The sequence below is a fragment of the Castor canadensis genome, chromosome 13 (genome assembly GCF_047511655.1).
Source record: "Castor canadensis chromosome 13, mCasCan1.hap1v2, whole genome shotgun sequence".
Taxonomy (NCBI): Eukaryota; Metazoa; Chordata; class Mammalia; order Rodentia; family Castoridae; genus Castor; species Castor canadensis.
Genome location: NC_133398.1, coordinates 5,500,215 through 5,525,526, shown reverse-complemented (window position 1 = coordinate 5,525,526; position 25,312 = coordinate 5,500,215). Strand labels below are relative to the sequence as shown.

Genomic DNA, 25,312 nt, shown 5'->3' with positions numbered 1-25,312 from the left:
GTTTTCCCGGGCTCCGAGCACTCGCTCTGCCCTGGGGATCCCAGCCTCAGGGACCGTGGTTGGATGGAGGCTGCAAGAGCTCTGGGAAGCCCCAGCGTTGAGAAGATTGGGGAGCTGGGAGAATCTGGTCGCTGTGCTAACCACCCACCCCCCAAATACTGGGGACCAACCTCTTAGGTCCCAACTGTGTGTGAAGCACCATACAAGCCTCATTTCATCCATCAGCCACCCTGAGTGGGGATGTGTTACGCACATTTCACAGAAGGGAATTCAAAGTGGAAGACTGGGAGACCTGCCCAAGGCCCCACCTGGCAAGTGTCCCCGCTGGAATTGGGCCTGGTGGTCTCAGTGCAGAGGTTCAAAGGGGGGTTGTGCCCACACAGCAATGGGAGAGCAATCAGTGAGCCTTTTTAAGTAGCGTCATGTGGTGGTCCCACCCCTACCTTGCCACTGCCCTCAACAGGAAAGGCCAAGTGATTGTGACATCAGAAAACCTGGCAGCCACATAAAAGTCATGCTCCTCCCACCATCACACCCTGAAGGGACCCACAACTGGACACAGGGCAGGTGGTCTGGTCATTCTCAAAGCATGTTGGGAAGAAGGGAGGGTTCCACTCACTTTGGGATCTGTCTTTGAGGGATGGCCAGCCAAGCCAAGGGACCCACCTGACTGCAGCAGCAGCCCTACCAAAGCAGGAAGCAGCCAGTTAAGGTGACCACTGCCTTTCCCCAGCCACACCCTTGCCTCAACTGTTGCCATCCACCTATATCCCAGTCTAATAACGGGTTGTCCTTTTCCCGTTCTAGTGGGTGGCTTACTCCTGGTTTTGCTACCTCCGACCACGATTGGCAGGGTGGCCAAACCAATGCCATGGACATGGCCCTTGTGGACTGTTTGCTACCACCCAGTAGAACCACAAACAGTACACGGTTCACTAAGGGCCCAGTGTAAATTTTGACTTTCAGGAAGTCTTCCCTGGTCTTTGGAGAGATCCAAAGTGATCTCTCTCTGCCATGAACTCAGCCCCCATCCAACATTCTGCCCCTCTGAGACTCTCCACAGCCTTCAACACCATCTGATTATCATGCCACCCAGTTCATAAGAAATACGTTAACTTTTGGGGTGCCCATCTCATCTCTTATCCCCAATCACCCCAAATGTATGGAACAGAAGTGCATCACCTTATCATCCAGTGACCAGGGTGTTCCTTGAGGGCAGGGATGCTGTCCTGGAAACAAGGTACCAAGTTCAAGGGTGCACGGATGTGGAACTGTATGTCCCTTTTGAGAAGACACAGAGGCCATGGTCCTAAACATGCCTCAAGTGGGGAAGCCCCTGGAGGTGATTTTTTGGGGAAGGAAATTACTCCCCTCTGTCCTGGGTTTGGTCTGGGCTTGCAGTGATAAAAACTATGTTTACCTTCACCTGGACCCTGGGCAGTGCACACTACAGAGAAATCCAGGGACCAGGAGATACCAACTTCTCAGTCTATAACCCAACCTTGATCGGACCAACACAAAGCCCACACTCAACACTTCCACGAGGTCTGCTGCCCTATCTTGCTGGGGCTGGCCTGCTTAGCTAGAAGGGACTGAACCCTAGGAATCCTCTTGGTTACAGGTGCATGAGTGTTCACGGGATGTGGACTTACAGAGCAGGAGACACTCACCCTTCATCTGATCCCCTTCACAACACCCCCATGAAAGACTTTGCTTTAGTCACAGGGGTTGAGCGCAGCGCTAAGGTTTGCCAGGCTCTGAGCTAAGGCGTAGCTCCATCAGGGGCAGCCCTGATAGAGGGTCTGAACAGGTTTGGCTCACTGGGGCATCACCTGCCCAGTTCCTGAAGGATCTGCCAAGGTTCCAGCTCCCCCTGACCCCAATCTTCCTGCCTCCCTGCACAGCGTTTAGCGTTCTTTGGAGCTCTGTGGGTGTTGGGCCCAGATCCACAGCAACATCAGCCTATGATGTGTAAAGTACTGGTGTCTACAAGCACAGAAAGGGGACATCAGTTTGAAATATGCCTGAAGCCACATGTCTCCTCCCCTTCCTACACCTATGTCCCCCAGATTTCTCTACCAGACATCCCCAGGGAAGACAAAAGGTCAGGGCGCATAGCACAGCCCCTACCCAGAGATGATGGTGTGGCAAATTGGGAGCTCAAAAGGAGGCAAGGAGGTCTTTCTCCTTGCCCCCTCTCCCCAGGTCTCCCTTCTGTGTCCCTCCATTCCTAGTACATTGGCCAACAGAAGTCATGAAAACCTAAAGTCACATAGCAAGTCAGAGGTAGAAACGACACTGGTCCTGGCCACCTGGGTTTTGACATCAGACCCAAACTGGCTCAGAGCCCTTGTAGGGCTAGAGAGAGAGAGAGAGAGCCCAGTGCAGTGTCCTCAGCACTAGGAACTGGGGCTTTGTCACACATTGTCTTCACAGCCTTCAACTGACCCCAGGAGTTAGGGCTTGTCATGCCCTGACACTTAGTCCCGGTGAAGAGAGAGGGCAGGTTGAACCAGGCAGCCGGGCTGTAAGACCCAGAGGCTGGGTGACCCACCGTCCCTGAAAGTGGAGGGCCTTCTTGTTTGGTGGCTACCAGACATAGTTAGACATTGTTCCTCATGGACAAACCTGCATCCAGGGCCACAGTGGCCCTCTGAAAGCTCACCACTTCCAAAGGTGAGGTCAATACCGGGCTAGAAAGGCACTCCGCAGGGGGGAAAGTCCTTGCTGTGCAGAGAGAAATGTTACCTGCTAGAATTCTGTCGCCCAGGGAGATAAGATTCTCTCCCCAACTGTTAGGAAGCAGAGGAAAAGCCAATGGCAGGGCTTGGAATGTCCATCCACCTGGTGGGTGGGGCCAGAAGGCCTGGCCGGTGGCTGGAAGGGGATGGCATCAAAGAGGCCTGTTGGATCTGGGTGTGGATCTGATGGATCACATTTCTGCAGGAAGTGGGTAGCAGCCTGGGCCTGGCCTAGTGAATAGGAACCAGATATCACAGGGGGCCAGGCTGCCCTGCACATGGGGAACAGACCCAGGGGGTCATCCAGCTAGGGCTCCAGTCCCAGCTCAGTGACGACATCACTCTGCACTGAAGGAGAGTGACATGGGTGGGGGACAGCAGGGAGGCAGGGACAAGTGCATAAAACCCATTGTCTAGGCTGGCCTTGAATCTGGAGGCGTGGCCCATCCCTGCTGAGGAGGTTCAGAACCTTGTTCTTTGGGGCACATGAGGCTTGGGACCTCTCAGCTGGCCTCCCCATCCTCCTCACGTTCATCCCTCCGACACCTCAGCTGGGCTAGGCACTTAGAAGACACTGAAGACCATAACCCAGGCCAGACAGGCAACAGCACTTACATCCCGGTGGGCAGAGGGGCACAGAAGAATAACTCCAGGACAGATGAAGGAAGCTATGAATTAGCATAAATAATAAATACACGAAACTGATACTCAGAATGGCCAGGAGTAAGCATCAATCGCTATGCATGGGGAAGTAGATGTTTTGATGTGTGTGCGTCCACGGGAGGGTGAAGGTGCAGGTACTAGGGTGTAGGGTGAGAGCTGGGGTGTGTAAGGGAGTGCGTTGCCGTGGGTTAGTGTGTGAGTGCTGAGGCGTGAGTAATGTGTGTCTGTGTGTCCATGCAAGTGTCTGGAAGGGTACAGGTATGAGGGGTGTGAGCTGTGAGCAAGCCATGGTGTGGACACAGACAAGCGAGCATGTGCACACTGTATACAACCGTGTGTGTGTATCGTGTGGGGTGTATAAGGCTGCTTGAGTGCGTTCTGGTTGAGTGTGGGCTGTGTGCGTGTGTCCGTGTGTGGGTGTCTGTGGAACAGTGAGCGTGTGCACGGGCGTGCGGCTGTGTTGTGGGTGCGAAGTAGGAGCGTGTGGATGTGAGGGCGCACGTGTGTCTGCGTGGGGTGTGTCGCTGTGAGCATGGGGCTGGTAAGGGGGGCGGAGGCTGAATGGAGGTCACCGAAGGGCGGCTGAAGGGTGCATCTCCATCTGTCTGCTCCTCTGGCTCGGCTTCCCCTGGACATTTCTGCGAGTCCGCACACTGCGGTTTTGAGTGCGGGCCTCCGGGCTGGGCGCCGCGGCTCAGCGCCCCGAGGTCATCGTGCGCCCTGCGCTCGGCCTGGCGCCGCCCTCTGCGCCCTCTCTCGAGTCCCTCCGAGGGGTGAGAAGCCCACGTGCAGGCGACCCGGGCGGGGGATGGCTCAGGCCGGGCCAGGAGTGCGGGACGCCCCCGCGCCGGCCTCTCGGGGGCAAAGACAGAGGGGGCGACAGCAGGCTGGGCGCCGCCTGGGAGCGGGTGCGGCACTGGGAGTTCTCCAAGGTGCTAAAATAAACCCAGCGAAGGCTCAGGTTTCCCGACCAAAATAACCCAGGAGCGGCCTTAGAAATGCGAACTGAGAAAGCGATCCGGGCTGGCGTGCCAGGGACGGGGAGGCGGTGATGAAAACTGCTTTCCACCGGCTCCCCGCCCTCCTGGCAAGGGACCGCGCCACTGTGCTCCCTCCCCTCTCCTCCATGGCAGACCCACCTTGGCACTTTTCACTGGTCCTTGGCTGGGGCCTGGCACACAGCAGGCCTCAGGAAGGGAGGGAGTGAGGGATGCACGAGGCCAAGCAGACAGGGAACAACAGATGCCATGGCACCCATGGCCAGGAAGACCACAGCTCTCACAGAATCAGAGAGACTCAAGTCCCTGCTCTGGCCCTGGTCAGCTCTGTGGTCTTCCAGGTGAGGTCACCACTCTGAGCCTGCTCTTTCTCCTCTAAAATGGGAAAAGGATGACTGGGCTTGGCCTGTCAACCAGAACTGTCTGTGGCCCCTTCATGCTTCCCAGGTCTGGGCACTGCACCCCACCAGGCCCCATGGGGACTCCTCCAATTGCACTGTTTTATTTGGTACTTGCCATTTCAACCTGTCCTTTGGTGCACAGGAATGTGTGTATAAAATGGCCAGCCCAGTCACAAAATGGGAACAACCTAGATGTTCAGTAATGAAGAATTGGCTACATAGATTATGGACCACCCATGTGACAAAATGTCAGGTAGTCATTGAAAAATAATGGCATTGTCATGGAAACATGGCCAGGTTTATACTGTTAAGTGAAAAGAGCAAGTTATATTTAAAAAGGATGCAACATGTTTTCTAATGTATATTTGTATGTAAATATATATGAATTTTTAACATGACTCTTGTGTAATATATATTTCTTGGTCTTAAAAGTGATACTTTGTTGATGTAAAATAGTTCAATAACTGGAAATGGCACAGGTGAGAACTCTTTATAATCTGGTCACCCTTGCATAAATAGTGTTGGTTTTCAGGTGGAGGGATTAGATCATCTATTAATTAAATTTTTTGGCAGTAAGTAGTAACATTTTATAATAAGAAAAAAAAATCAGGTTATTGGAGAGCTATAACTATATCATTTGTATTAATTAAATTTTTGCAGTAAGTAGTAACATTTTATAGTAAAAAAAATAAAATCATCGGTAACATTATATTATTTTATAAGCAGTGTCCTCTCTCCTAACTAAACCAAAGGAAGAGATCAGTGAAAGCATTTTCTGAATGAATGAACAAATCCAAAGGCTGTTAGGAAGTGGGACTGTGTGGCCCCCAGTAGGTGCTCTTAGGTTTTATGATTGAGAACTAGCACTTGCCTCTCAGTCACTTGCAAAGGTGACCAGGGTCATCCCAGCTGACACAGTAGAGTAGCAGGCCTCAGGGTCACAGAGGAGCCAACACAGCCCTTTTAGGTTGGGCAAGTCCTTCCCATGATCCTCTGACTAATCTTGGAGGGGAAATAGGCCAGGTAGGGTGGAAGGACTTATATATGGCTGGTCAGCTGAGGTGGGTAAGCCAAAGTTTGAACCTGGGGCTGTTCCTCTCCAGAGCCCAGGAGAGGCTCTGGAGCCCAGGTCTTGACACTGCTGGAATGGAGTTAAATCGTACTTCATGGCCTCCACAGGACTTACTGGGCTTTTGAGCCAGAGGGAAATGCTGACAGAGTCCCTGGGTATTAATATCCCTAGCTGGCTGGACTCTGGGCCCCTGCTGAGGCCAGCTCAGGTTGCCAGCCCTACCTAGGGAGGGTAAGGTGATCGCCCTGGTGGAGAACTGAGTGGACACTTCTAGTGCCTGTGACCTGAAGGATCTGAATCCAAATGTCCCTGTGTCCCCACCCCAGGAACTACACAGGAGGGAGTTTCCCCATTTTAAAGTTTCCTGGATGGATGCCTTCATCTCACTGAGCCTCAGCTTCCTCATCTGCAAAATGGGATTTCACAGCTACTTCTCAGTAATGTTGGTTAAATGGTGCCAGTTGGCTGGTACATGCAGAATCTAGCATACTTCCCAGCATCCATCCATCCACTAGGTGCATGTCTTCACGTGCCTGAGTGCCCACCTGTCTGGAGTCCAGGATGAGGCTCCACGTGTCATCATGATTGCCACACCAAACAGGGAGATGTGATGAGGTCTGGGACATTTCCCCTGACTTCCCCTCCTCCCACGCCAGTCTAAATGGAACACTCTGGAAGCAGAAGATGAGCAATGGGGAGGGCCTAGCCTGTCTGGCCCAGCTGGAGCCAGCCAGGGTTTGCAAGGAACCCTGCAATGAGGGCTCCCAGACTCTGGTCTCACCCCCAGCTGGGGAAGGAGTAGGCTGGCTCGGGAGAATGGCTCCTTCTGAACTGGGGGCTGAAGGGAGAAAGGATTGAGTTTCTCTATGTCAAAGAGAGTCAGTCCCTAGCCCATAGGGCTGAAGGGTCACTGTGTGGCAGGGACCTAGCTTGGCATCTTACAAACATTGTCTAACTGAGCCCCACAATAACCCTATAAAGTGGGTACTATTAGCCCTTGTTACAGATGGAGAAACCAAGGTTTGGAATGGTGATGTGACTTGTTCAAGTTCCCATAGCTGGTTGGTGATGGAAACCCATCTGTCTGACTCTCACGGGGCTGGTCCCCTGGGGCCAGATGGCTCTCACCCCACCCCAGGCAGCTTCCTGTATATGGTAGTCTGTGGGGTGAATCTGGGGTTTCACGGGCTGGCTCCAGAGTTACTTAAGAAGTCTTAGCATCCTACTTCATCTGTGGGGTGGGTAGGCCATGACTTCCAGCCTAGTGAGACCACGGCGCTTACTTCTGACTCTTCTCAGCATCAATGAGCAGCTTCCCTTTTCATGTCCAGTGCAGGCAACCCAAAAAAGGGCTGTGGGCTTTGGGCTCCCAGAGGTCATCCAGAGAGCTGCAGGGAGGCCTACCTAACATCCTAATTCCAGCTACTCTGGAATTACATCTGTAATTCCAGCTACTCTGGTGGCAGAGATTGTGAGGATTAAGATTAGAGGCAAACCCAGGCACAAAGTTTTCAAGACCCCATCTCAACCAAAAGCTAGGTGTAGTGGTACACCCCGGTTATCCCAGCTACACAGGAGATGTAAATAGGAGAAGCCAGGTCCAGGTCACCCTGGGTCAAAAATTGTGAGGCCCTGAGTTCAAAACCCAGCACCATTAAAAAAAAAAAATCCCAAATCCTCTGCAGGGTGTCTTGTTCTGCCCTCTGGGGTGTGCAGCCTCTCCTCTCCTCCTCCCCCTTGCACTAGCCACACAGGGCTTCTGTCCTTCCTGCGTGGTGGCTGGGCTTTTCCCCTGCTCTTCCTTACTGGGGCAAACCTTCCACAACTCCCAACAGCACAGAGCCCTAGCTGTGTGGTCCTGTAGCACCACTGTGCACTTGCCATTATTTCTGTGTCCTTTGTTTAATCCCTGTTTAATTCCTGGGGACAGAGACATTGTTGGTTTCACTCTGGGCAACTTCTAGCCTGGTGACCGGTGCTTGGTAACTATTTATGGGCCATGTGAAGCTCCTGTCCTTTGCACAGCTCTGAGTATCAGAGGCAACCTCCGAGAGGCAGGTCTGTCACCAGCCAATTCATTCGCCCTCCCTCTACTGGAAAGTACATTTCTCTGATTGCCATTTGATTGGATCGTGATACACAACACCAAATTCAAGATTGACTTTTAAAAAAGAAAGAAAGAAAACTCAGCCTGTCAGCCTAATGAAATGCTGTCATTGAGGGAAGAGCCGGCCTGACACCAGGGACCCAACATATCATGCTCTCAGTGACATCATGGACTCCATCATCATTTGTGAGCCCATCCCCCACTGCTTGGTTCTGGTACCCTACAAGCTGGCCTTTGGCTTGGACTCCACCCTCCAGTAGCTGGGACAAGGTCCATGCTGCCCAGGACAGGGGGGCAGGCGGGCTTGGATCCCAGGAGTCTGGACTCCTCAGAGGGCAGCTGGTAAAAGCAGGGGTTAACGCAGGACCTGTGTGCCTGGGCCACAGGCTGAAGCCACAGTTGAGTCCAGAGCAGCAGGACTACATTTCCCAGAGTCCTCCAGGGCCCAGGGATGAGCCATTGGCAGATTTAAATAGCCCAGGCCTCAGACAGCCAGGCCTCAGCTGTGGACTCCTCCGCCTCTCCGGCGGCTCCATTGGCGCTGGCCCCCGCATGGGTGGGCTCCATTGGCTGTCCAGCTGGCACTGACGTCCCCTCGGAGCCTGGTGGCAGCCGGAGGTAAACAGCCATGTGCAATCCAACACTCTATATTTAACAGCTGCTGCGGAGAAGCAGACAGGCCGGCAACGGTGGCGGCTCTCCGGGCCGCTCTTGTCTTGGGGGAGCAGGCCCCTGGAGCCAGGCTGGCACTGGCCTTCTCAGGGTAAGCGAGGTCACCATGCCAGCTTCCCAGAGCCGGGCCCGTGCCCGGGACCGCAACAACATCCTCAACCGGGCCGAGTTCCTGTCCCTGAACCAGCCCCCCAAGGGGACCCCAGAGCCCCGCTCGGGCAGGAAGGCCTCAGGGCCCTCGATGCAGCCCCCACCCTCTGGCGATGGGGCCCGCGAGAGGCGCCAGTCACAGCAGCTGCCCGAGGAGGACTGCATGCAGCTGAACCCCTCCTTCAAGGGCATCGCCTTCAACTCCCTGCTGGCTATTGACATCTGCATGTCCAAGCGGCTGGGGGTGTGTGCTGGCCGGGCTGCGTCCTGGGCCAGCGCCCGCTCCATGGTCAAGCTCATTGGCATCACAGGCCATGGTATCCCCTGGATCGGGGGCACCCTCCTCTGCCTGGTGAAGAGCAGCACCCTGGCTGGCCAGGAGGTGCTCATGAACCTGCTCCTAGGTGAGTGTGCCCATCTGCCATCACCAGCCACTGTCAGGCCCACCTCTGGAAGCCAGCCCCACCTTCCAGGACCAGGTGGGCCTTCAGAAATGGGCTGGACTGGTCTAATGAGATTAAGCGGGAAGGGTGCCCCAGAAATAGGCAGATCTCCAGCTTGGGAAGCCAGGGCTGGTCCCCTGCAAAGTGGAGGCCTCGACCATGTGGAGGCCAGTGGGCACCTGTGGGGGCCTGTTCTCAGCACACTCTGAGACACTCTGTCTCACTGTCCAGCTTGAAGGGAGGCTGGGGCTGGGGGCAGTGACCGCAAGGGCTCCCAGGGTGTCCTGAAGCAGAGTTACCGTGTAGCCCACACCCACAGTTGGCTCTTGCTCCTTAAGGCTCACGGGCAGCGTCTGCGAGCCCAATCCCCACTGCTTGGTTCAGGTACTCTACAAGCTGCCCTAGATTCTACCACAGGCTCTGAGGGCCCAGGGGATCCTGTCTGTGCCTCCCTCCCACTAAGAGCCTCCTGGGATTCTTACCTGCCCCGTCCCCAAGGGAGGGAGTCACTGGAGAAGGGGGCTGGTTCCTGCTTTGATTTAATTAAGTCTTTGCCACTAGCCCTTCAGTTTAGCACTGTCCTGTGTCTGTTACCACGTGAGACCCATGTGGAAGGCAAGGCACTCTGGGCACCTGGAGGTGACACCCAGCCCCTACTTAGCTCACCCTTCTGGCATATCCAAGCCCCAGGGAGCTCTGGGAGTCTCCACTTCCACCCAATCCAGGCCTGTGTTGATTTCCTCACCGTTCCCAGTGTGGCCATCATTCATGACACAGTCAGAGAGGGAGTGTAGGGGAAAGCAAACATGAGTTAGGGGTCTTGGTCCCAAAAGGGGTGAGGGTGGGCTGCTGGGAACTTTAGTTCCAGAAGAAACTACAATGAAACTTTGCATGTCCCCCATCAGGTCTCAGAGTCTGGGGCTCGAGTTTAGTGGGTACCATGTTTAGGGGCCTGGTGAAGTGGAGGTTCTGCCACCATGGAAGTTGCTCATTCTTATTATTAAGTCATCAATTTACTTATCATTTTATCCTGAATGGAATCCCATGAGGCTGGTGGCTCCTGCCACTCCCGTTTTACAGATTGGGAAACTGAAGTTTGTAGAACTACAGCAGCCCGGCCAAACCTGAGAGCTTGAGCTCTGCACCAGCTCCACCTAACAAACACCTGCGCTCTTTGCAGGAGCCATCCTAGGGCCCCCAGAGGGAGGGACAGAGCCAGGTGGCAGAGGTGCCTGGCCAGGAGGCCAGGCAGGACCTGCTCCCACGTTTCTCTGGAGCCCACCACAGCCTATGACTCCAGAAAGCCGTGTTAGGACTCAGGTTCCTGGTGTCACAGGATGGGGTGGGAAAGTGCCCAGCTTCTCTCTCAGCCCTGGGCTCCACACCCCATCCGCTCCTTCCTGCCCTTCCCACATGACGGTGGAGCTGTGATTTGTTGAGTGTTTGCCTTGTGCCAAGTTTGCGTAAACCATACTGTCACTTTTGATCTTCACCATAACCCTTGAGTGTGGTGGTGTTGTTCTTACCCCATTTAAAAAGGAGGACACTGAGGCACAGGGCTATGGCTACCCAAGGTCACGCAGGCAGGCAGTGATGGAGTCAGGTTCAGAACTGGGCACAGCTCCAGCTTTGCTTTGCATTTTCCCAATGAGGGTGAAAGGGAACCATGTTGGGCCATTTGGAGAAAGGCAAGGGCCCAGGAAGAAAGCCTCCCACAGCCAGTAGCTGCTCCAACAAGGAGGTAAGCTCCCCATGGCAGGAGGCATACAAACAAGTATCATCACCAACTAAAGTAGCTCCACTTTCATCTGCTTTTTATACATGAACATTTGCTTTTAAGAAAGATTCCCCTGCCCCAGACATTTAAAAGTTTGCAACTCCCTTCTTAGGATGACATTTCTGGTTCTTTCCAGCTGCTATAGGTACAAAAGTGCCCCTCAGGGTGAGGACCAAGATTCAAGATGCTCCTGTCTGGACTAAGAATAACAGTAGCTTTTAAATCTTTACAAACATCATTTATTGAATTTCATTGTGCACCAAACACTATCCCTTCCTGGTGATTTTCAAAAGTAAATGTCACTAAAACCATTTTATAGATGGGTAAACTGAAAGTCAGGAGGACTAAGCAACTAGCCCACTCATAGAACCATAAGTGACAGATCTGGGAACCAAGGCTCCTGGCCTGCACCCCCACCCCCATGGGCTTAGAGGTCACACGTGTCACCTGTCCCTTCCATCTGTGTGCCCAGGTGCCAAGACCACTATAGACAAGGGCCACTCAAACAAAGCAGTCACTCACTCTGGCCACTTGAAACAGGCAGTGAGTGTCTGGAGGCCAAAGCCACTCTACGGGTGCAGCCCAGACCCTCAGTCTAGTGAAAGAAAGTGCAGGAACAGCCAGGGTGGGCCTGACCTGCCAAGAGGGTCAGGGCACCTACCTGCTCCACCTAGGGAAACTCACCCTCACGAAGCACCTCCTCCTCTGTCAGTCAGGCCCTCAGCTGGAGGGTCTGGAGCACCTTTCAGTCCCAGAGCCCAGTTGTGGGTCAGACTGGGCTTTGTCCCGGTCCCTGCTCTACTCCTTAGTCACGGTGCAAACGTGGTCACATCGTTTCCCCTCTCTGTGCCTCAGTTTCCTGCTCCATACAATGGGGGTCAGGGATGCGGTGGGAAGGGCAGGGAGCAGGCGAAGCACAGTGACCAATGTCTCTATTGTGGGCACCGTGGGGCTTGGGGTGTGAGGGATCCTTGGACAGCCTTGCCCCACACTCAGATCCAGGGCACCTGGCCGACACCTGGGGCAGTCTCTGGCTGGGAGCCTCACATGTGCTGTTGGGACCCCAAGGGGCAGATGGAGCAGGAAACAGGAGGTGGGCCTAGGAAGGTCTCAGCTGGGTGAAGACACTGCTTCACACTGCTCCCCGCACGGCAAGTGATGCTGTATCCTCACCCCCAGCCCCCTTGCTCCCAAGGGCCCAGGATGCAGAACAACTTTAGCAGCTGGTGAAAGCTGAGAATCAGGTGGACCTGGTGCAAACCCCAGGCTTGTGGTGGCCTCGGGCAGGTGACATCGCCTCTCTGAGCCTCAGTTTCCTCATCTGTGAAATGAAGGTTGTTGGGACACTTCCCTGAGTGCTTGGCACATACAAATGCCAGTTGACACTTGAGTAGCAATGTTTGTCAACAGCAGCATGGTCATCCTCACTATCGCCATCAGAAGGCCCAGCCCCGCCTCCCACCAGGTCCCCTCCAGCTCTAGATGCTGGCGAAGCCACCCCATCACCTTCCTTACCCCTCCCCGTAGCACCAGTTTGATAATCCTAAACGGAGCCAGGTAATGGCTGGTGGCCCAGCCCGGTTTACCAAGCTGTCTCCTTTCCTTGTGGGTCTGTCCTGGTGTCAAAAATGGCCTGTGTCTTCTTACGTACAATCTGAGCTCTATATTAAGATTTGCCTGAGCATGAAAATTGTCTGGGAGCTGAGCACGGTGACGCACACTTGTAAACCCAGCTGCTTGGGAGGCAGAGGTAGGAGGATCACTGTCTAAGCTCAGCCAGGGCAAAAGCATGAGACCCTGATCTGGGCTAGGGATGTGCCTCAAGTGAGTGGTAGAGCACCTGCCCAGCAAGCACAAGGCCTGAGTTCAAACTCCAGTTCAGCCAGAGAAAGAAAAAAAGAAAAGTCTGTGTTTTTATGGGTCATTTTGTATCATGTTAAAATACACATGTTGGAGTCTGAGAGTGAAGCTCAGTGGTAGGGTGTGTGCTTAGCATGCATGGGCTCTGGGTTCAACAGCAGCACTGTAAAATTACCTCTGTATACATGTTCTCGTTTTAGTTTTAAAATATGCACTTCCCTGGTACCAAGTCGGCTATCATCACTACCATCCACCTCCAGAATGTTTTTATCTTCGCGCTGAAACTCCGTCCCCGTTAGATACTCCTTCATTCCCTCCCCCGGCCCCTGGCTGGTCTCATTTCACTTGTGGGGCTGGTTCATTTCACCCAGCTTAATGCTCACAGGGTTCGTCCATGTTATAGCATGGGTCAGACTTTCCCTCCTTTTATGGCTGCATGATATTCCCTCGCACATTGTGTCTACCCATTATCTGTTGATAATTTCATTGTGGTTTTTTTTTTCATTTTCCGGCTATTGCAAGTAGAGCTGCTATGAACCTTGGTAGGTATCTGAGTCCCGGCTTTCGGTTCTTTGGGTTGTATGCTCACTCAGGAGTGGATTGCTGGGTCATGTGGTAATCCTGCATTTGGTTGTTTGAAGAATCAAGGTACTGTTTTCCAGTTTCTCCTCATCCTCACCCACACTTGTTATCTGTCAGGGTGTACAGCGGTACCTCATTGTGGTTTTGATTTGCATCTCCCTAAATGATTGGTCATGCTTTCAGTGAGAAATAATTCAAACGTTACAACCTAAATAAGGCAAAAATGCGGGGAGAAATTCTGCAAAGAGTAGACCTTGCTATTTATTTGGGATCGCAGAGCATTGTGGTAGGAATGCAGGGGCTCTGGTAAGCCATGGGAGTATTTAAAGAGGCTGACGCAAGGGAACTTTTAAAAGTCAAAACCGAGGAGGATTGCAGCAAATATTTTGAAATGATAATCCTTGACCTCAATGACTGATAACAAAAGCTGCGTCAGAGCAAGAGCAGACAGGCACTTGCTGGGCAGAGGTCCTTGAAAGAGTGCTTTTGTTCGGGACGTGGTTCCCGGCAGACTTGTGGTCCTGGCAGTCTTTGTGACAGTGCCTGTCGGGTACGCGCATGGAAGAAGTCTTCCTTCACTACCTCCAGCTTTATCGATCATTTTGCTAGGGTTGACACGAGAGACTCCATCCTGATTCTGACAACTTCCCCACCTCCTTCACGAAGCACAGACCATGTGGAAGGCAAGCCTGCCCCTGCGACCCTCCCAGGAGCACTTTCGGTGGCAGTCTGGACCCTGTGCCTCTGATTTCTCATGCACACTCATGTGGAACGTTGATCTCTGGTTGTTTGCCCAGCATAGCCCTTGCTCTCATGGGCCAGAGGAGACTTGCCAGCTGTGCATCACCTCTGTGCCATCCTTATCCCAGGCCCCCAATTCCCTCACACCAACTCCCAGCCCCACCCCTGCTCCCAGCCGCCTTGGTTGACTCCAGATAATCTGTTCTCTTGGCACGCCATCCCTGCCCACCCACTCTTGCTTTGGGGGACAACTTAGGTAACAGCTTCTCCGTGAGGCTTGTGTGCCCTGTTGCTGATTGAGGGACATTCAGGCTTCTCCCAAATCTTCAGTCAGACACACTCCCACTCCCAGAGGCAGGACATGACCCCTTCTCTGGCTTTGCTTCATATTATCTCAGGGGGACTCAATGTGACAACTGTGCCCTGGGATGTGTGATCACCCCAAGATCAGGTCAGGTCTCCAAAATGCACCATCGTGGCAGGTGTAGACATGAACTAACTTGATGTGAGAGGGGCAGGGCTGGGTCTGCACGGCCCACTAGCATGGCCCACCTGCTTAGTGAGTCAGTTCCTTTCTGGGACTCGCTCCCAGCAGCCCCCGGGAGGCACACAGCTGAGCAGAGATAGTGTGGTGGGCCTTTGTGTCAATGACTGATGCTTCGGATGGGAAGCTGGCTCTGGCATGAGGCTTCTTCAGGTGAGAAAGTACAAACCCCAGGAAGATAGGCTTCCTCAGAACCACTTGGGCAGGAGAAAAGGAAGCAAACCAAGGTCCTCTGACAGCACCCTGGCATGGAGGACCTGAGCTCGGCCGACTCACAGGAGGCAGGCTGTGGGCGCAGGAGAGATGCGGACATGTGTGTGCACACACCATAAACGTGCATACGACACACCCATTGCACACACTACACCCAGCTGCACACAGGCAGGTGCACACACTGTTCACGCCAACAGAGCAAGGGTCCTGGTGCCAAAAGACTAGCATGTCCCTGTCTCCCCCTGGAATTTCCACTCTCCCAACCTCTGTGCTCAGCAAATGCTGCTTTAAAAAGTTATTTTTAAAATAACTTTTGTGTGTGTGGTAAGATATGTATGTACATACTGTATATGACATGTGTATATGTACAGCATAAAGCGTGCCAGTTTAACCATTTCTAACAGTGGAGCTCAATGGCATTAAGTCGTTCACACTGTCATGTGGCTATCCTCTGCCACAATGTTTTCACCTTCACTGAACCTCTGTCCCCATGAAATGCTGACTCTCCATTGCCCGCTCCCCACCCCCACAGCCTCCATTCTACATCTTCTCTCTGAATTTGACATCCTCGCTGCCTCACCTAATAAATCTTACAGTATTTGTCCTTTACAAAAACAACTTTGAGCGTATCAGCAGAGTGGTTCAAGTGGCAGAGTGCCTGCTTAGCAAGCTTGAAGGCCCTGAGTTCAAACCCCAGAACGGCCAAAAAAAAAAAAAAAAAAAGAATTGAGAAAAACAGCTTTGAAAATGTGCACAACTTGTGCACGTTCATGCAAAGAAACTTTTCATGCAGAATTACAAAAAGACAATAAAAGTCCCCCTACCCTTCCTGCCCAGGGAGAAGTACTGTCCAGGCAGAGGGCCTCCCAGTCTCCTCCGCACATAAATGCTGACTTGTATGTCTCTTACTTGACAGAGCCAGCACCCTACTGAAAATCCTGTTTTGTAATCAGCCTTTTCCACTCAGCACATCCTGGTGCTTTCCTTCAGTGGCTGCCAAGGGCTCCTTGTCTAGACTCGGCCATGGCTTGTCACATCTGTCTCCCCTGAAGGGCACTGGGTCATCGCACGATTTTCAGGGTTATAAATAATGCTGCAGTGGACATCCTTGACCAGGATTGTGGTGCATGTCCCCAGTTATTTCCCAAGGAGCCGTTCCTACAAAAGGCATGGCTGAGTCTGAGGGAGGTGTAGGGAGACTTCTGGCTCTGACGCCAAATGCCCTCCAGAAAGCTCAGACCAATTTACACTCCCTGGTGGCAGTGTAGGCCTGGTTCCTACCTCCCAGAGCCAGAATGGGGACTCCAAAGGCAGGGTCCAGCCTCAGGCCGGAAGTACCAGGATGCCTCCTCACAGCCCCGGCCAGCGAGTGACCTTAGCTCACAAACGTGCCCCTTCTCCTCCAATCAGGAATGCAGTGAGGCCCTGTCTTTGTCCTTGTGACAACAGTCCAGCCCCACCCTTTCCTTCCCATCCTGGTTCCCACAGCCCTGTCCTGAGGCGGAGCTGGACTTCGGAGAGCATTCTCCAGGGAACCCCAGCACAAACCCCAAAGGAGCCACACGAGGTCCTCCCAGCCACCCGTGTGCACGGCCACGGCAAGCCAGTTGTGCTCTGATTCCCAGGATGCCTCGGACAAGCGTACCTCCGTCCCCTCAGGCCAGTAGCTCTTTTCTGTGGTGAGAGAGCCCTAGTTCTACCCAGCCTGGGGCCCTCCAGCATTCTGCTCCCCTGGCCTCCACAGGCCCCAAGGGCCACTAAACTAGGGAGTCTGGGAGAACTCCAGAGCAGCTGAGCCTCAACGACAGCGGGGCTTCTGGCCTGGAAGACTCAGGAATCAAACCCCAGCTAGGGGAAAGGCAGGCGGCGTGGAGATGGCTAGGCTGGAGGGTGTGAGAGGTGGTCAGACCAAGGCACTGTCAATCAACTGGCTGCACACGGCCCTCAGAGCAGGTCCCATGTCAATCATCATGGTATCAATAAGGGATGGGCGTGCCTAGCCCAAGCAGTTTCCTAGCAGCAACCTTGACCCTGGTCTCCCTTTCCAGCGCCTGAATGCACAGCCACCACTCTGGTTGACCCCAGAAGGAAGCCCAAGGAGGTTAAGTGTGATTTGCCCAGGTTGCACAGCAAATCAGAAGCCATGTGGTTTTTGCTAGCCCTCCAACCTTGCCCCTGAGCCCCCTCTAAGGTGGATTTTCCCATTCCGGGGATCCCTTTGGCTGCTGTGTACTAGGGACAGTGGTTCAGTCAACAAACTTGACAGTATGTAATCCACGGAGCCTTGAGTGATGGCACCGTTTGCTTTTTTCTGGGGCTGATGACGTTAGGATCACAGTCATGCCATGGGCTGGTCACACTGGAGGAGGGGACAGGGCTTTGACAGGCCTGTGGGGGCAGCAGGAGAGGGCAGGTAGTCACAGCAGGTGGAGGAGGCCCAGGAGGCATGGCTCTGGGGAGAATCATCTGGACCCCTGGATTGGATATGCCAGCCCCACCATCACCTCCATCTATACCCATCTATACCCACCATCACCTCCATCTATGGCTGCAATCTGGGGAGGGGAAGGGCCACAGCCTCCAAATCTGTAACAGTGTCATTCTGTAATCGTTTGCTAACTGTCCATCTCCCCTTGGCTATGGAGGGCACTGCCAACCTGCCCCACCAGCCCTGAGCCCGGCACAGGGCTGACATCCCTGAGAGCCAGTCTTGTCCAAGAACTCGTGATCGAGTAAGCAACTGAACCAGGCATAAGATGGGCCGGACCAGGTGAACCTCCAGGCTGGGCCCAACCGAATGGTCCCCAAGGGACACAGGGCAGAAAAAGAGCAGAGTTCCACCCCGTGATGGCCTTAAGAGGTGCCCCCCCCACACCAGAAATAGCAGCTCCCCAAAGGCAGGTGGGGGGAGCTTGAATCATGGCACAGGTGCCTCCAAGGCTTCCCTGGGGGCAGAGGAGGGTCCCTTGAGGCCAGCGCCCACTGCTTTCCGATCTCCTTTGCTGGGGCTTTACCCTTTCCTGTGGAAAGGTTTTACTGATAGCAAGTGAGAAAGGTTTGGATCTGGCTCACCTCTTGTCTAGACGATCTGACAGCCTGTATAGAAAGCTGGGCCTGTGAGGGGGACGGAGGTTGAGGCACTGGTTTTCTTTGCCCTTGGCTATCCCATCAGAGAGAGGCCCTGAGCCTGGTGCACCCCCTGGGTGACCTGGTGAAGCCCCACTCCTTTCTCCCTTCTCCTAGCAGCTCCTGAGCTCCAGTGCTGAGGCAGGGTTTAAACTGGCTTCACTGAGACAGCTGCTTCCTGATAGGACAGGTGGCCTGGGCCTTCCAGTGGCTAGTGGTGTATTTTAACTTGCTGTGTGTCCCAGTCCACATTAACAACCCCCAGATGCCCAGAACCCAGGCCTGCCCCGGCCCTAGACACTGGCCAGATCATCTGAGCCTAGTGGAACCTCAGGTGCATTGGGATGCCTGCCTTGTGATAGACACCCAGGCTCCAGGGCTGGAAAGACTTCTGTTGCTGACCTGGGCCAGGCCAGCCAGGTCTTAGGAAAGGCATAAGGACCACCCCACTCTCGGCCACACTCCCGTGTGCTCTGTGCTTCGCGCACACTGATCAGCTCCATTCATCTTCTGATGGCCCCTGTAGCTGTGAGGAAACCCACATCGGAGAGCGGGAGGAGCTGGCTTTTAGTGAGTGGATAAGCCGGGACCTGAAACCCACTTGTGATCCTGGAGCTTGCAAGTTTAAACTCTTCTTGTGTCACCTTGTTGTCACACCCAAGAGGAGTGAGCCCGTCACCCAGGGGCTGGCAGGTGAAGGAGGGGCCCTCCAGGAATGAGGCCCAGTTGACTCTTCTTGGCCTGACCTCCTCAGTTCTTCTGTTTGGTCCAGGGGTCCCAGGAACCCCAGAGGTCAAGGGCAGTCATTTCCTTCAGCTCCTGACTGTCCCTGGCCCCTCTACCCTGCTGGGACTGTGACCTCCCCCACAGTCCAGATGGCTCCAAACCTGGGTCTGGGCCAGCAGGTAGCCGCACTCCTCCCTGGCTGCTATGGAAATGGGAAGTGAGTGTAGATCAGGGCTCCTCTGACCTTGCTGGGTGTTCTCTCCAGCACCCTGTCCTGCTTCTGCCCTGTCCCTGGCTGGCCAGGCATGTCCCAGTGTGAAAGGCCATCAGCTGGTCCTGTGGCCAAGGAGACTCTCAGACCTGGGAAAGACTAGTGTTCAAATCCCAGCCTGAGAGGCTGCACTGCAAGCAGCAGCCTTGCTGAGGGCAGGAAGAGAGGAAGGATGGAGAAGTCCTCGGGATGCAGCGTCTCAGTCAGCAGGGTGGACGCTGGGCACCACAGTGCCCTGCTCTCAGCAGTGAGAGTCAGGGGCCTCTGACATGGTGAGACTTTCAAAGGCCGGGTTACGGAGCAGTACGCATCAGGCCTGCTATGGTTTTTTATTAAATCTCCCTGTGGATGGAGAGAGGAGTCTGGAACCAAGGCCACCTCTGAGTGTCAGGATCCCAGAGCTAGCTTTGGTAAATGCCCTCAGTGACGTCGCCTATTTTAACTGTTTCTCATTTCTTGTGCGTGTGTTTGTGTGTGCTGGGGATGGAGCCCAGGGCCCTGTGTGGGCTAAGCGTGTGCTCTTCCCCTGAGCTGTCCCCAGCCTGTTCTTTCTCCCATGGCTGAGAGAATGGCTGCAAGAGCCAGCCACCGATGCACAGTGAGGTTGTCTAAGAAAGTGCCACCCAGGCTGCGTCCAGAAACTGTCCTTCAGGGACAATTCCTTCATCCAGCCCTGCTCATGGACCAATCCCACCTGCTTTGTAAATGTCCTAGGAAAGTCAGTCACCCTGCAGGCACTGTGTGGTTCTTTGTGGAGGTAGATCCCTCTTACTGTGAGATGTTAGGTGGCCTGTCCAGCGTCATGGAGCTGCTGCAGTGTGCTGAGGGGGTGGTCTTTGCTGGTGCTGTGTCCTCCCTGAGGTCTCCTGAGACCAGGAAGCATGGGGCACTGTTGACTACCACACCTGCCCTGGTGGTGTAGCCTGGTCTTCTGCCACCCTGGCCCCAGAGCAGAAGGTGTGAGCTCTGATGGCCTTTCTAAGGGTGGGGAGGGCTTGTCTAGGGTCCCCACATTGGCCACCCTGGGTGACACTGTGATCACCCAGGAAACCAAGGCCCTGGCCTGATGCCTTTATCTAATGGCTCAGAGAGGCAGAGCAACCCACCCAAGCCACGAAGGGGACCTAAGCCTCCCTCAGGCTTCCAGCATAAGGAAATAGCCCACCCCTCTGACCCAATTGACATTCAGAGTCTGCTGCTCTGTGGGGGTCAGGAGCAAGCTATGCACGAAACAGGCCAGGCCCTGCTTCCGTGAGGCAGTGGTGCAGGAGCAGGTGTGAGATAGCACCATTTTCTCACCACCCAGCCACTGTGTGAGGCAGGTGGGGGACACCCAGGGTGGTGAGAATGCACAACTCAGGGCCTGATTGTCCTGAAAAAAGTCAGGGAAAAGACAGAACATTCCAGAAAGAATGTTCCAAGCTTCAAGGCTTTCTCTTGTCCTCTGTAAAGTGGAGGTGATGTAGTCCAGCAGCTGTGGAGGACAGTCAGGGCACTTCAAGAAGCCATGAGGAGTTACAGTCACCCAGCAGCCACTGCTAAGGATGCACCAGTGGGTGTGAAGCAGGGCTGGAGCATGGTTCCGGGGCACAGCGCTTGCCTGGCCTGCACAAGCACCACAAAACAAAACTTTCTGAAGGAGGTGATGGTGCTCTCCAGTAATCCCAGATACTTGGGAGGTAAAGATCAGGAGAATCTAGGTTCACGGCCAGACTGGGGAAAAAGTTAGCGAGACCCCATCTCAACCAGTAGCTGGGTGTGGTGTTACACGCCTGTCACCCCAGCTGTGCAGGAAGCATAAACAGGAGAATCATAGTCCAGGCCAGCCCCGGTATAAATGTGAGATCCTATTTGAAAAATAACTAAAGCAAAAAGGACTGGGGTGTGGCTCAGTGGTGGAGTGCCTGTCTGGCATGCTTAAGGCCCTCAGGTTCTGCCACAGCACCCACACACGCAAAGAACTGGAAGCAGGGGCCCAAGAAACACATAGACACTGCAGCACTGTTCACGACCAAAAGTGGAAGCAAGCCAACGTCCACTTTTGGTAACAGACCGTGGCATGTCCATCCAATGGAATAGTATTCAGCCATAAAAAGGAATGGGGCGCTGATCCATGTACCATGTGAATGAACCTTGGAAACACTGTGATAAGGAAAAGAGGCCTTAGGCAAGAAGGCCACTCAGCTGTGCTCTCCACAGCGGCAGAGAGCAGACTGGGGGGCCTGGAGGGAGGGGGATAGGACTGACTGCTTCACGGGTACAGGAAACTAAACCAAGGTGCTGGCTGTGAGCACTGAATATCACTGAATTGTGCGCTCTAACACAATTGACAATTGTGTGAATGTGACTTTCACTTCAAATTTCTAAAAATGGGGATGAGCTGGGTGTGGTGGTGCACACCTATAATCCCAGCTACTTCAGAGGCAGAGGACAGAGGATTGTAAGTTCAAGGCCAACCTGGGCCAAGTTGTTGGAATCCTGTCTTAAAAAAACAAAATAAAAACAAAAGGACCAGGACATGGCTCAAGTGGTAGAGCACTTGCCTAGCGAGAAAGAGCTGTCCTGGCGCCTCCAGTGCCTCTGTTAACAGCCTCCCAGCATGAACAAAACGCGTCCCCATTCTCATCAACGGTCCTGGGAGGGGAGGGATGAGAGGAAAATAGGAGTGAAGTGAGGTGAAGGGGTCTTTTACAAGCAGTGCAGTCAGCAATGGCTTCTCAGCTGAAGGGAAGGGGCTATTGGAGGGAAAGGCTGTCCCTTCCTGTGGGAACAGCAGGTACAAAGGCCCTGGGGTTGGAACCTGCCCACCTCAGAGGTCAGCGTGGCTGAGCGAGGTGCGCGAGGCTCGGGTGGGTGAGGTCGGAAGGGGCCCTGACAATCTTGGGCCCTCTGCCCTCTGTCCACAGCCCTGCTGCTGGACATCATGATGGTAGCTGGAGTCCAGAAGCTCATTAAGCGACGTGGCCCGTTCGAGACAAGCCCCAACCTCCTGGACTACCTCACCATGGACATCTACGCCTTCCCCGCCGGGCACGCCAGCCGCGCTGCCATGGTGTCCAAGTTCTTCCTCAGCCACCTGGTGCTGGCGGTGCCCCTGCGCGTGCTGCTGGTGCTCTGGGCGTTCTGCGTGGGCCTGTCGCGCGTCATGATCGGCCGTCACCACATCACCGACGTCGTCTCGGGCTTCATCTTTGGCTACTTCCAGTTCCGCCTGGTGGAGCTGGTTTGGATGTCATCCAACACCTGCCAGATGCTAATCTCCGGCTGGTGAGCAGCAGGGGACACCCGAGGGAGGCGGCAGGAGGCAGGGCTGATGGCCACCCCAGGGCTGGAGCCGGCCACCCTCACTCAACTTCCCTGGCTTGGATGGAGGCTGGTGGCCCCAGGCCGGCCCAGGTGACAGGCATGTTAGCAGTGCCAGGCCCCTTGCTTCTGTTCTTGGACTCTGAGTGTCCTTTGTAAGTGGCCGGGGCCATCCACCAAGGCCACTCTGCTTGGCCTCCATTCTGGAGACAACAGGCAAGACAATGGCAGCAAGATGGGGCTGAGTCTTGTCTCTTCCTTGTCATGACTGTTGTGGTCTGGGGTATCCCGTAAAATGCTCCAAACCCCACCCAACACAGGAGCCCTCGTCATTGGTGATCGGATACCTTAGGGCAGCACTTTCCAAAGGGCACCCATGGGACACAAGCCTGCAGGACACTTTGGGAGCGGGGGAAGGGCTTTGTGGTCCAGTACATTTGGGAAGTGCTGCACACTGCCCCTGCCGCGGACACTCTTGGGGATTCCGTAAAGGCTCTGACAAGTCCTGTAGAAAAGGCTGCTGCTCAGCCTGGCTTAATCCATGTTTCCTGGACTTATTTGACCACAGAACCCTTTACCATGGAACAGCTGTTATAACCTACCCAGCCCCCACCCCCGCCATTCCCGCAAGCACATTTGGGAGCTGCTTCTCAGGAGCCCAAGGGCCTGGGGCACGAGCTGGCCTCTCCCAACACCCAGCCACAGAGCCTGGGGAGAGCAGGTGCCCACGCCACAACCCACAGAAGGCATGGCCAGCCATGGCTTGTGGGCGTTGGTGAGGCTTTGGCCCCCAGGGGCCGGACTCTGTGTGACCTAATAGGTCGTTACAAGGTTAGCCATTTATGGATGTGCACTTCATGTGACAATACAGACGACACGCAAACAGACACTGTCCTGTGTGGTTTTTAATGTGTGGGATGCACTTGCTCTGGCTGACCAGCGGGCAAGGGACACAGGCTGGCCACACCCAGGCTCTTCCAGACCTCTGGTTCCTTCTCCTTGAGGCCTCTGTCCGACCACCTTCCACCACCACATCCAGACCCTGCACTGCTATTCTGCCCGCCCTCTCTGGGGGTGAAGAAGCCCCTGGCTGCCAAAGGCCTCCTCTCCCCAGCCTCCAGCAGGTCCCTAGGAGCCACAGCGAGGGACACGCAAGACAGGAGCACCCAGACTGTCAGACAAGGGTCCCCAAAAGCACAAGTCTCTGCTGAGATGAAGGACCTGGGTGGAGTGAGCCTGGAAGGAGGGGACACGGACTCTGGCAGAGGGAGCAGAGGGGCGAGGCCAGGAGGCTAGAGCAGCCCAGGCCTCTCAGTGGCCTGCAGAAAGTCAGCAATGTCACACGTCACACATCACACAGTGTGAGTGCTCTCATCATCAGCTCACAAGGCCCCTCAGATGGGGGCTGAGCAATGTGCCCACTTAGAGATGAGAACCAAGCCCTGAGAGGCCAGGCGACTTGCCCAAGTCTGCCAGCCAGGCAGGTGCTGTCTGTCCATCTCTGGCGTCTGGAGGTGGCCATGGTCCTTAACTCTGTGCATCTCTCACCTTTGCCCATGTCACTCCGTGGCCCTCTCCTCAGGCCTGGGTCTGTCTCCAATCAGCCTGGTGTACTCTTCATAGAGGGACAAGTCCCATTGGTGCAGGGTCACCATCCTCCAAATGACCTCATGTTCACTGACATCTTAACCAGTCTGCCAACTCCCTTTCCAAATAAGGTCACATCCATAGTCTTAGGACTCTGACGTATCTTTCTGGGGGGACACAATTTGAGCCCTTACACACAGGATCCTTCGGGGGAGGGTTAACAGTTCCTCAACTGCCCCTCTGCCATCTGCAGGCCAGCCCTGCAGAGCAGCTAGAGGCAGGTCTGCCAGGCACAGTGGCCGCCCAGCCTGTCCTCCTCTGGCAGGGATTTTTGCATCCCTCACAATGGTGGTCACCCAGGGCCCAAGACTGGTGCCTGACCTCCACCAAAAGTCATCAGTTTCTCCACTGATCCTTCTATATGTTCAGCTGTACTGAAGTGACAGGGTCTACACCCTGCCTTTGTCCTGGAGAGTCAGGTCCTGCATGGCCACCACGATGAAAGCCTCCCCCACCCCCACCCCGCCATCCCGTGTAGAAGGCTGGCTGGTTCCAGAGTTTTTAAAATGCCTTCCACACATTCCCTCGGGTGCCCCTGGCAGCGGCTGGTGCCTAACAGGGTGTGAGCAGAAGGATGGAGGTGACTTCCTTCTTCCTTCCCTCTCGCCCCCGGAGCCTGTCATCCACAATGAAGCCAGCTTCTGCACACTGGGCCCATGTGCTCAGGAGGGACACAGTTCCCCAAGGTCTCCTCAGGGTGGACAAGGGGTCTTGGAGACCTCGGGATTTGGAGGGCTGGGAGGGGGTGGGGCACCGAGAGTGGTTGGGGCCTAAGGAGGCCCGGGAAGGCAGTTGCTGCCTGGGAGCCACAACCTGGGGTGGCAGTGACAGTGGCAGCAGGTGCTGGCTCTGGTACTGATGTCCCCATTGGAACCCTGGTGTCCTCATGTGGACCCCCGAGGACACCCCTGTTTGGTGACTCAGGGGTGTCCTCTGCACGGGAGCCTGGCATGGGTCCATGCACAATGTCAGATACTGGCGGTGTGAACGTGGTCAAGGCTGACCATGGTGCCAACTTCTCCTGCCATGGCTCCCCAGACTGGATTCTGCTCAGACTCTGCAGTCTCTTTACATCACCAGCTCTGCAGCCCCTGACCACAGGATGTGGGAAGAGATGCCACTGTGCCATCCCAGACGGACCCCTGGGGCAGCCTGCAAAAGCAGGGCCTGAGAGGAGGGACAAGGAGGGGCAACTGCAACTCCTTCAAGAACCGTATCACCAACAGCTCCTGGACAGCCTGGGTGGACAGCCTGGCAACAGCTGCAGAGCCCTAG

The 25,312-nt window shown here is 54.6% G+C and overlaps 2 protein-coding genes across 5 annotated transcripts in view; one reads left to right on the top strand and one right to left on the bottom strand.

Annotated features, from left to right (window-relative positions):
* The window catches only part of Fam78a (family with sequence similarity 78 member A), a 46,803-nt gene extending 37,008 nt beyond the window's left edge, over positions 1–9,795 (bottom strand). The window contains exon 1 of the mRNA XM_074052985.1: positions 9,730–9,795. The gene's annotated coding sequence lies outside the window, so the exon portion shown is untranslated. The remainder of the gene's footprint in view (positions 1–9,729) is intronic.
* Plpp7 (phospholipid phosphatase 7 (inactive)) lies at positions 8,317–23,279 on the top strand. Of its 4 annotated transcripts, none has more exons than XM_074052984.1 (2): positions 8,317–8,600; positions 21,994–23,279. In XM_074052984.1, the coding sequence occupies exon 2, from the start codon at positions 22,011–22,013 to the stop codon at positions 22,356–22,358; it is 348 nt and encodes a 115-aa protein (XP_073909085.1). In that variant the 5' UTR covers positions 8,317–8,600; positions 21,994–22,010; the 3' UTR covers positions 22,359–23,279. The 4 variants fall into 4 exon arrangements, with proteins under 4 accessions (XP_073909085.1, XP_073909082.1, XP_073909084.1 ...); XM_074052981.1 differs by having other exon boundaries at positions 8,417–9,283; XM_074052983.1 differs by lacking the exon at positions 21,994–23,279 and adding an exon at positions 11,161–21,964 and having other exon boundaries at positions 8,421–9,208.
* The last annotated feature ends 2,033 nt before the right edge of the window (positions 23,280–25,312 follow it).